The 11,298-nt window shown below is 43.9% G+C and overlaps 1 protein-coding gene across 1 annotated transcript; it reads left to right on the top strand.

Annotated features, from left to right (window-relative positions):
• Positions 1–465: 465 nt before the first annotated feature.
• On the top strand, positions 466–11,020 carry PDZK1 (PDZ domain containing 1). The gene is made up of 9 exons (XM_050333359.1): positions 466–1,458; positions 3,816–4,027; positions 4,339–4,576; positions 5,502–5,638; positions 6,872–7,067; positions 7,328–7,524; positions 8,023–8,217; positions 8,961–9,260; positions 10,242–11,020. Exons 2-9 carry the CDS (start codon positions 3,818–3,820, stop codon positions 10,317–10,319), a joined length of 1,551 nt encoding a protein of 516 aa, XP_050189316.1. The 5' UTR covers positions 466–1,458; positions 3,816–3,817; the 3' UTR covers positions 10,320–11,020.
• The last annotated feature ends 278 nt before the right edge of the window (positions 11,021–11,298 follow it).

The following is an 11,298-nucleotide window of genomic DNA, read 5'->3' as shown; positions in this document are numbered from 1 at the left end:
TTCCATAAGAACAGTTGGTGACTTTGGTCCTATCTGTCAAGGAGATCACTCAGTACAGGAGAATCAGCAATTTGGATTGCTGAGCACCAAGACCACTCGGGGTGGATCAGCGTTGCATTCTCATGTTCCTGGTGGGGTTCATGATTCCTGCTGTATTACTTCCTGTACCATACAAGTCAAAAAATGGATTATCTTGCCCCAGGGGTAAACCTCCTTGAGGTACACAGCAGATTTCCTCTTTCTCCTGCACTACTCAGCGAGGGCACCTGGGTCCCTGAGCAAAAGCAGTCCCACAAATGCACTTTCCTTTTCCCCAGGGTAGAGCAACCCACACTGCCTTTCCCAGTCACTTCCCTGTACTGTGGGGACCTCACCTCCACCCACGGTGTGTAGAGGCCTGGTTTGGGCAGAACCAGGGCAGTCAGTGAAACTTCTGGTACCAAAAACCTAAGTTTCACTGCATCCATTCCCCAGTGTCCTATGCTCTGAGCCTATAACAGCCATACAACAGTATCACACAATCTTTCCTAAGGCTTGGGGGTGAGAGGATATGTGAAACACCAAATCAGTGCCGTGTTTCTTGGCCCAGGAGCACAGGCTCAATACCACAATGCAGGACTTGACTTTCAAGGCTCAGGATGGCATTAGAAGCAATGGAATGGTTTACAGGGTATGTCTCCAGCCACCCAATAGATGCTTCCACTACGGTAAACACATAGCACTTGCCTTGGCAGGTTCAGAGTGTGGTCTAGAACAGTCAGTCTGCCAGGCCTCACCATACTGATATCCCAGACAGCTCCCTCCCTCTGCTCCAAGGAGACTTTACTCACATGGGTCACTTGGTTGCAGTGTAAGGGGCCCACCCCTCAATCACAGGACCATTTTTTCATTGTAACTCTCCCAGTTATGGCCCTTATCTTGAATTCTTCATGCATTTTTGTCCTGTTTTCTCCCCATGTCCTGTAGAGGAGGGGGGTGTAAGTGGCTCAGTGGGCATCTGGCTGCTGGCCAAGGTTAACCCACCACAGTCCTTTTTCTGGTACCCAACGTGAGGTATGCAGATTTCATCCAGTAACGCCCTAATCTGCAGTCAGATGCTGCTGGCCTAGGTCAATCCAGCACAACCCAAACCTTTAAGACATTTCTCATAGCTGGAGAAGGCTTTTGCCCAGAGCAAAGGTCAGGCTTGCCTCAGGTGACCTCTTGACTGAGTTTTTGACTGTAATATCAGCAGAACAAAATGCAAAGCTGCTGAGAAATGCATGTGACTAGCACTTCTGCCCAACAAGGACAAGACAGCCTATCAAGGTGTTGAACACATTCAGTGAAACTTGGTTAAATGAATAATCTTTTAAATCAACCTTTGCCCAATCAAAGTCCAGCCTTACTTATAGGTACAGCCACAGGAGAAACACTAAAAGAGAACCCCTGGGAAGGCTACTCTACATAGATATACAGGTAAGAAATTTCTTTTTACCTAAATCCCTCTTCCCTTAGAAAACTCCTTCTTACAATCCAAATAACTTTGCATGTAAAGCCTTCATGGATTAAAGGGAGTAGTATGCAGTGCACCATAACTTTCCCTCCCTTTCTAAATAAGGAGAAATAATCTTTCCCATAAAAGCCAAGCTGTTTCTTCAGCTTTGTGTAGCACTGGGTTTGCATGTTAATTTCAGGAATTAGTACAAATTCTCAGTATTTGTCAAGAAAAACTGCTTTGAATTGTACTTGCAATCAATACAATCTGATGTGTCCCAAATAATGTCCAAATAATAGGGCAGTTCATCCCTTTATGGAGTTTCTATCACAGAACCATTTGACTGCCAGCACATCTAAAAAACTGACTTCTGTCAGTAAAGAGAGGCAGAAAAAAAGTCTTTCCAGTAGAATACAAACCAACTTTGCTTATTACCTGGACTTTCCAACTGGAAGAAGTTGTCTTCATTTGTCTCATTCTCCTGTCCTCATGGATCTTTGGCAGGAGTTCCTAAGACAACTCCTTTTGGAGGTGTCCCTGGTCACACCTGTTGTTTACCTTTAGCACGAGGTATTCCTGCATGACAGGTTTCACCCACAACAGAGTTTCACTACAACATAAAACCATGCAAGATTTTAGGTGGGAAGGGACTTTTGCAGGTTGTCTGGTCTGAAGCCACATAGAAAACAGGGGCACCTTAGATCAGGCTGCTCAGGGTCCAATCCAGGCATCTCCAAGGACAAAGATTTCACAGCCTCCCTCTGCGGGCACCTGTTCTAGTAGTCCTGACAGGCCCCAGGAGGAAAGGCTGCCCTTATGGCTGTCTAATTGGAATTTCTCTTGCTGCAGCCTGTGTCTGCTGCTTCTCATCCCACCACTGTTAACTTCCCAGAAGAGTTTGGCTGTGTTCTCTACTCAATCCAGTTGGGTGGTTGGAGGAGGTCAATAAGATCTTCCCTTTACTTTCTCTTCCCAAGACTGAACAAGCTCGGCTGTCTCAGTCTCCTTAAACATTTTGTGCTCCAAAACCTAATTCCCCCTCAGGACTAATTCCAGTATGTCAGTTACTTGGGAGACCAAAACTAGAGACAGTACCCACACGTGGCCTCCCAGGTGCCAAAGAGAGGGGAACAGTCCCTTCCACTGACCTGCTGGTTACATTCTGACACCACTCAGTGCAAAGATGATCTTCAAAGGTTCACCACTGACTCATGTCCAACTCAGGCACTTGGGTGCTGTCCAGCAGTGCTGCCTTCTGGCCAGCCAGCTGCTTGTGGGCAGCCAGCTGTGCATGGTCTAGATACAGATTTATTTTATTATTTTTTGCCTGTCACAGAGCCACTCCATTCCTCATGTAAAGTTATGAGGGTCATCAGGTATCACAAAAATCAGTACATCCACCCTCTGATGCAAACCCTGCACTCATCAGCAGTAGCACTCCACTTACAAGGCCTTTTCTTGAAATTTGATTTTGTTTAGCTGGCATAACTAAGAACAGGAAAGCCTGGTTAAGACAAGGAGGCCCTTCCTTGATCCCACCTGCTCATCCATCTGCAGGGGTTGCCTGGAGAAGCTGTAGAGTGGAGTCTCAATCCTTGCAGACTTACAAAAGAGAGCTGGGCCTGTTCAGCCTGGAGAAGCGATGGCTCAGGGGAAATTACTAATGCATAAAAATACCTGAAGAAGGGTGCAAAGATTATGGAGCTGGGATTTTTTCAGTGGTACCCAGGACAAGAGGCAATGGGCACAAATTGCAACATAGGAATGAATGTAAGGACACTACTTGAACTATGAGAGTGACTGAGCACTGGCATAGGTTGCCCAAAGAGGTAGCGGAGCCTCCCTCCTTGGGAGATATTCAAAGTTGTCTGGACTTTGACCTGGGAACTGGCTTTAGGTGGCCCTGCTTGACCTGGGAGGTCAGACCACGCATCCTCCAGGACTCCCTTCCAAACCCTGACCAGTCTGAAAGTCTGTGAAATTCTGTTTTGCCACATAAATTTCCTACAGTGGTCTGGTATTTGGAACACTTAATTCAGGTACTAAATCCTCACCTCAATTTTTACTATGTTTTCACAGGCAGACTTCATGTTTTTCAATTCTGCATCTTGTTTAACTTCATTTGATATAGGGAGACAAGAAAAGAAGAGGGAGAGGGGAAAAGGGAGGTTTCTTCTCCCTAGCCTTGTTAACTAACTTTAACTTTGCACATCTGGATTTCTTGGGAAACAAAACCCCAAGAATTCTGAAGCAAAGTCTCTCAAAACACATTTAGAAGGAATATATATGCAAGCTTACTGTTTTTACTTACACATATCTTTTCCGCCACGCCTGGCAGAGATGACTTCTGTCCACCAGCCCCGAGAATGCAAAGTGACCAAAAAGCCCCAAAAGACCTACGGATTCTACTTGCGCATCGAGAAAGACACGGCAGGGCACATCATCCGCAACGTGGAGCAGAACAGCCCAGCCGAAAAGGCTGGCTTGAAGGATGGAGACAGAGTCCTCAGGGTTAATGGTGTGTTTGTAGACAAGGAGGAACACGCACAGGTACACCCCTGGGATCCACACTACCCCACACTACCCCCATTACCCAGGCCCACAGCCACTTACATGAAGCTTTCTCTTCCAGTTTTTATGCCTCCTTTGGGTAGGAAATCCAAGAGCTGGGTGAACTGCTCTGAGGATCCCCCTGCATCGTTCATAACTCACCACGGCCATGAAATGTCTCTGGAGTTCACCACAGTGCAAAAGCAGGGGGATAAGACAATAAAAACAATAGACAGTGCAGTCCTTCCTGGGGAGAGTTTTTAGCTCAACCACTCTAGTGCCTGCTTGCCATTTCCCTTTGTCCACTACAGGTGGTGGAGTTAATCAAAAACAGTGGGAATTCCATTGTACTTCTTGTTCTGGATGACACATCCTATCACAAGGCACAAAAGGAGGGAGTGAACCTGGAAGAGCTGGCTCAAAAGGCATCAACAGGACAGCAGGAGGAGCAGTCCCCACCATCCATGGCCACTGCAGTTCCACAACCCCGGCTCTGCTACCTCGTGAAGGAGGAGAAAGACTATGGCTTCTCCCTGAAAACCACAGAAGGTGAGAGCCTTAGGAGAATAGATGGGAGAGAGAGAGAGAGATTTGGCAGCAGGGACAGAGGTAAACACAGTTAACACAGGAGGGCTAATAGGGACACACAGACTGTTCTTACTACCAGAAAGAATGCAAGGAAGAGCAGGATGAGTTCAGATCCATCTCTGTACAGTATATGCAGTGAAAGGTTTTGGCAAAAGGTTTTCTGAGGACCATGTTTCTTATGAGGTGGAGAAAAGATGAAAAAAAAGAGAGAGAGAAATAATAATTTATTTTCTGCTTGTTATTTAAGCCCACTTAAGGAAACCAAGTTTGCAGTCCCTGTTCAAATAGAAGATACATATTCAACATGCTATGTTAAACCCTGTTCCATTCCTTCAAATCACCTCAGGAATCAGCACACAAGGTTCTAGGCAGCTGCAAGAAACACTTTTCCTGATTTGGAAGTTATTTCATTAAGAAAAAAAGGATTTTGAACCTCTTCCACATAAGCCTTTCTTCCAAGGCCAGTCAACAGAATAGCGAAGCCCTCTGAAAAGCATCACTTTAAAGAGCACATTTTGGAATGCTATCTATCTGAAAGACCTAAAAGCAGTTCCTCTCTCCAAAATTATGAAGGACTTTGGTGGGGGTAGGAATCAAATCCCTTTCAGGTATCAGCCCACCTGCAGTCTTGGTAGGAAAACAAACAACTGTTTGAGCTGCAGATAGTGAACAAATGTCTCCCTCCCTCCCTCCCATGGAAGTGATTTTTCCAAGACAGAATAAGGGACAGAGGTGTGTCTGTGTGGAAGGTTTGTGGTGCCACTGTGATCTGTGTGTAAGCAGAGACCAGGAGTCTCTGAAGACATCAGTGCTGAGTTTCCTTAACCATTAAATTCAGGCATATTGCAGTGACTTACCCTGTGTAATGAGTTTTCATCTATTTTAGGACAGAAGGGGTTGTTCATAGTAGAGCTTTCACCACAAGGAGCAGCTGCAAAGGCTGGTGTCCAAAATAACGATCGCCTGATTGAAATCAATGGGGAAAACGTGGAAAATTACACACACGAGGAAGTGGTGGAAAAGGTATTGATTCATCTTCTGTTCTGGCCTACTTTCACAGCAACCTATCAGGGTTACTGAGGAGGCAGGTCTGGCCCATTTGAACGCTTCACAGTAAATCTGGGGAGCTGCTGTTCCTGTACCATCAATGCAGCAGCGCAGCTCTGGCTTTGGCTCTGTTATCAAGCAGCCTCTCAAACTGCCTCTCAGTGAATACTGCCATCAAGACAGGCCAAAGAATTTCAAATAACAGAACCACTCTGCTGCCAGGAACCCTATTAAATAAATCATGCTCTGTTCCTAGAAGTCCTGGAAATGCTCCTAAAGGCAAGAGGGCAATGTGTTTTTCAGGGCAGGAAGAGAGAAACTCTCTGATGATACAGTCAGCATGGAACAGGGAAAAAGTCATAATTTTAGACAGTAGTTCCTTTCTCCTGTCAAGAAGTCCAAAACTAATGAAAATTACTGTGCAATAGCTTTCACTAACCGGCCTCAGCTGCACAGAATGTTGCTAATGAAGCTTCCAGCTTTCCACTACTGGCACTGCCAAAACACAGCTGGAGCTGAAGAGATTTCAGAGAGCCAAGAGACAGGCAGTACATATTCTGGCATTCCAGCATCATTCAGTGCATGCAACTCATTATGGAACTGTGCAACACCCAAGTTTTGTTGAGCTACTGCAACATCAGCAGCAGACTGACTTTGGTTCAGATGAGTAAAAAGGGCAACCATTAGAGTAGAAAGGATTAGGAGAAGGATGGACTTGGAGTGGTTGAACAGACAAAAAAAATTTAAATTTTATATATATATATGTGTAAAAAAAAATTCCAAACCTCAGAATCAGCAAAGGAGACAGAAGAGGACCAAAAGTGACAGAAACTTGACTCTTGTCACTGTAATCTAAAATAGTGGTATAGATGTTATGATAAGTGTATATTGCAGAGTTTCACATCTGGATAAGTCAAGTACTATCTCCTGAGGCTCACTGGGTGAGCCTTCTATGAGTCCCTATAGGTCACGAACACAGTATGAAATAAGTAAATTTCCTCATATATTACATGCCCAGGATCTTGTCATGGCCCAAATTTCTGACTGAAGGGAGGGGGGGGGGAAGCAATTTACAGTAGCATGGCCTACACCTTACAGCTCATTCATCAGCAGCACCCACACACACTATGTGTCAGAGCACCAAAGTATCTACAATTCCCACATGCTGTTGAAGGGGTGATGTCTGAGACTGTACATGTACCATCACAGGTAAAGAAGTCTGAAAATCATGTTATGTTTCTACTTTCAAATGAAGAAACAGACCGTTATTTCACAAGCCAGAAGAAGGTACTGAGCAAGGAGAGCGCCAGCCTAGGATTGCTTCCCCTCAGACCACGGCTCATTGAGATCCAGAAAGGGAACAGCGGTTACGGATTTTATCTACGGATGGAACAAAATACTGGTGGTAAGAACCAAGTTAACCCACAGACCGTGACGTTTGATATACAGCTCCTTCCTGTACAGGGTTTGCGGGCTTCGTTTTCTTTGGCTTCCAACCGGTTGCCCAGCAGAGATCCTCTACAGACACGTTGCACGGAGCTACACCAGGGAATTGGTCTCAACCTGAAGTGCCCTTCTGACAGTTTGCCTTTGCCATTCATTTTAATGCCTTTAAACTCACCAAGCTACGCCTTCACATCAATCTTTCTTCCCTTGTGCTCTCAGATCACATAATCAAGGATGTAAATTCCGGGAGCCCGGCGGCCACGGCGGGTCTCAAGGACAATGACATCTTAGTGGCCGTCAACGGAGAGCAAGTGGATGGTCTGGACCATGAAAGCGTAGTGGGAAAAATCAAGCAGTCTGAGGCCAAAACCACACTGCTGGTCGTGGATAAGGACACTGATGCCATGTATAAACTGGTAAGAAAAAGCAAACTCCTGCTAGGAATTGTTAATTTATCATCATGAAGAGACATATGCAGCAATGAAACAGCCAACCTGCTCTGACAGACACTTCTTCAACTTGCAGGAAATCTCTAAGATACACCATATTTCAGCAACTCTCGTTGCATTATACAGAAAGTCTAAATATCCAAATTTTTGGCCTCCTCGATTTGTATAGACACTATTGGGACAATTCTAAACTCAAACACACCACAAGAAAGGGTAGGTTGCTGCTAAGACAGCAAATTCAGAGTTATATGGCTATATATTTATGAATGAGTAACAAAATTCCCTTCCCACATAGACCATCAACACTGTAGCTTCCCATTCTGCCAGAAATTAATAAAGGAGAGTCCTTCAGCACAGCTCAAGTCTGAGTCATTAACAAAGTTTCAAACACAGCATGTAGAGCATGAGAGCCTGAAACAGATTTCACAACAAAAGTTTTTATGTTTAATTTGTCTCTTTTTTCAGGCTCAAATTTCCCCCTTCTCATACTACTACAAAGCACAGGATTCAACTCCAGCTAAAGTGGAAGAAAGAGTGGAGTTGCACACTGAGCAGAAAGTGAACCACAAGCCAAGAATCTGCAAGATGGTGAAAGGGCCTGGTGGATTTGGTTTCAGTTTAAACATGATCAAGAACAAGCCTGGACTGTTCATCAGTGAGGTACTAATGAAGAAGCTTGAGTAGCCTGTCAGACAGCTTCCTCCCTTCCATTCTGCAAATAAATACAAGAAAAGCCACAAGTGTCTCTTCTCCAGAGCTATACTCTTTAAGTCACAGTGACATTGTTGGTCTAAGATGAAAAATTCAAGTACCAGAAGATTCCTCATTCTAGACATCCAGAGGGAAGGGGAATACAGCTTTTGCATAATTTTTGCTTTTATTCATGAGGCAAGCACACTAAAATTAGTATTTCTGACTGCAGAACATCTTAATTATAGGAGAGACACCTTCCCCCCCCCTGCCCCCCCACCCCTAAATTCCACAGCTGGTGAAAGTCAAAATTCTGCAGCTTCAAATTACATGTATGACTTCAGCTTTCTTGAGGGGTTCCACTCATTACTACATTTCACAGATTCCTTAGTAAACTTCAAAGTTATTGGACAGAGACCTGCAAATAGTAGGAAAACTGTTTTTCTACTTGTCTTCATGGTTCTACCACGCCACATTTCTACAATTTAAGTCCACCAAAATCAAGATGCATCCTATATCTCAAACCAAGGACTCCATGTTTATTATGTCTAGGCCCACTGCCCCTCCCAATTCATTCCTGCCCCACGGATCTCCCCTTCCCCATGCTTATTTTACCACCCTGTAAGGAAAACAGTAACACAGCAGTGTAGTTGTTAATGCATCAGTTGTTAATGCATCTTTCCAAGTTTTATGCTTTGAACTTGCCTCTGCAGGTACGGAACGACGGGCCAGCTGACAGGGCAGGTGTACAAAACGACGACTTCTTGGTGGAAGTGAATGGAGTAAACGTGATCGGTGAATCCTACGACAAAGTGGTGGTAAGAATCCAAAACGGTGGTGACAGACTAACACTGCTGGTGTGCAGCAAAGATGCTTACAGGTACTTCCAAGGCCAGAACATTCCCATCACAGCCTCGATGGCAGATCCAGCCCATGACACTCCTGAACCTCCTGCTTACACAGAAAACCACCTGCCAGAGCCAGAGAGAAACTCACCCGAACCAAGGGAAAGGGTGAGTGATACTGCATTAAGCAGATGCTGAGAGATCACATAGGGGATAGGAAAACAACTCTTTTCAGGTAGTGTATTTTCTTGAGCTAGGAATTTTAACTTGAGCCTGGACTTTTGCAAGTTGTTAAAGGAGAAACTGCTAATTATCATAAACAACTCTTCCTTTCCCCACACATAATACAGTATTCTTTAATGGAAGACTAAATTACACCAAAAAAATGCACATACAATTGTATGGAACAAGATAATCCAAAAACAGTAATCCTTAATGAGGATGGGAAACAGGCAATACAATTGTGGAAGTGCAGGAAGAAGTGCTTAAATACACCAAAAACATAAACAACTTTTGTGAAAATCAGGTGAAATATTTAAAAATGGATCATTTTGGAGAAATAACAGCAACTGATAGGTTATGATGACATTTTCTAGGGAACGTGCTGATCTGCAATTGTTTTACTCATTTCATGCCATTAGAAAGAATCTGAAGCATGACAGAAGTCAGAAAAGGAGGAAGGTGTTTCTTCTCCAAACAGCGACTTTTAACTCTCTCTGTGGTCAGTCTTAAATATTTAAATGCTTGTTTTCTGATCATGCAGCAGGGACAACCAAGGAAGAATAAGAGTAGTACTGTTATCCATTCATTTTTCATTAGCCCTGTTTGCATATGTCCAGCTGTATGTTCTTCCAAGAATTTCTTAGTTCCCAAGCTGCATTTTGCAGATCTGAAGTTAGCGCCACTTTTGTGTTCAAATTCAGCAGACACAGGAATTCAACAACAGGAATCCTCCAAATTTCTCTCTAAATGTACTTAACCAAAAAAAGCCCTTCAACAACAAAAATTATATTTGTTGGTTCATTCTGCCATCTAAACAAGTATGTGACTAGTGCAAATGAAAACAGAGTAGTCCTTCATAGCACTGCAGACTATGAACCATGTTTACAAACTGAAAATAATCAGAACACATTTGTTACTCCTCTGCAGGCAGACTCATCCTCCTCTTCACAATCAGATGCCTCCACAAGAGCTGCCAGTTACAACAATGATGACACAAAGTTGTGAGGAGACAACAACAAAAAAGAAACCACCTAAATCTTTCTTCAGTAATTTTTTGCTACTACACCTCCCAGAACTTGCTTATTCCAAGGAGTGCCGTGCCTGCAAAGGACTGCAATCTCTTTCTGAAATAAACACTTCAGTGTAACTTGCATCCCTTTAACACCCTGCAATTGTACCTCATTGGCTTTCTGTCCTGTAAAGTGGGCAGTTACTCACTTACTGATGAAAAGGCTTAAATAACTACAAGGATATAATTAAGGACTGCAGTAGAAGACATAAACATTTTATAGATTTGTAAGTATCTCAGCCTTTTAAAGGTAAGCTCTTAATATAGAGCAACTGATTTCTCCCCAACTCCCAGGGGAGGCAGCTCTCCCCCTAATCCAAGTCCATCAGCTCCATCCCAGTGTCAACTCTGCTGTACTCCCAGTAATACAACTGCTGTGAAGTGGAACAAGCTGATGTACTCCAGGCATTTTGGTGCTTCTTCCTGCTAACATTGCAGAAATCCCTTTCAAACACTAAGCTCACTTTGTGATTCGTAACTCGAGATAGTTAAGCACCCTTCTCTCTCCTCTGCTGTGGATCATGGTGGTTAGAATAGCATAACATAATTCAGTCATGCAGGTTTGTCTAACCCCAAGTCAAAGCCACTTTGACCTTGATGTGACACAAATGGCTCTGTAATACTGCTGCTGTTATACTCTGCCTCCTTGCTGTACACCAAAGACAATACAGAAATAAACTGGTTAGAGTGGTTATTTTTTCCCCTCTCCAGATCTTACTCTTAACCCCCTATGATTTATGTCCCAGAACAATTACAAAACAAACAAAGCCCGGGAGAGTGGCTGTGGGAACCTACACATTTAAGTCACATGAATCAAATCTGTAGCATACAACATAATTAAGACATGGCTGTGGTCTTTGACTTCACACTGAACTGCAGCAAAGAGGAATCCAGAGCCTCGGTTACATTTATGCA

This window comes from Myiozetetes cayanensis, unplaced genomic scaffold, assembly GCF_022539395.1.
Source record: "Myiozetetes cayanensis isolate MyiCay16 unplaced genomic scaffold, myiCay2020 scf5-8, whole genome shotgun sequence".
NCBI lineage: Eukaryota > Metazoa > Chordata > Aves > Passeriformes > Tyrannidae > Myiozetetes > Myiozetetes cayanensis.
This window is presented reverse-complemented; position numbering and strand designations above follow the sequence as displayed.

What these genes read in the sequence shown, in the direction of transcription:
- PDZK1 (XM_050333359.1), top strand. Translation starts at nt 3,818, where the DNA reads ATGACTTCTGTCCACCAGCCCCGAGAATGCAAAGTGACCAAAAAGCCC. An exon ending in CTCCCTGAAAACCACAGAAG is followed by an intron (nt 4,577 to 5,501) that starts GTGAGAGCCTTA and finishes CATCTATTTTAG; the next exon opens with GACAGAAGGGGTTGTTCATA. An exon ending in ACGAGGAAGTGGTGGAAAAG is followed by an intron (nt 5,639 to 6,871) that starts GTATTGATTCAT and finishes GTACCATCACAG; the next exon opens with GTAAAGAAGTCTGAAAATCA.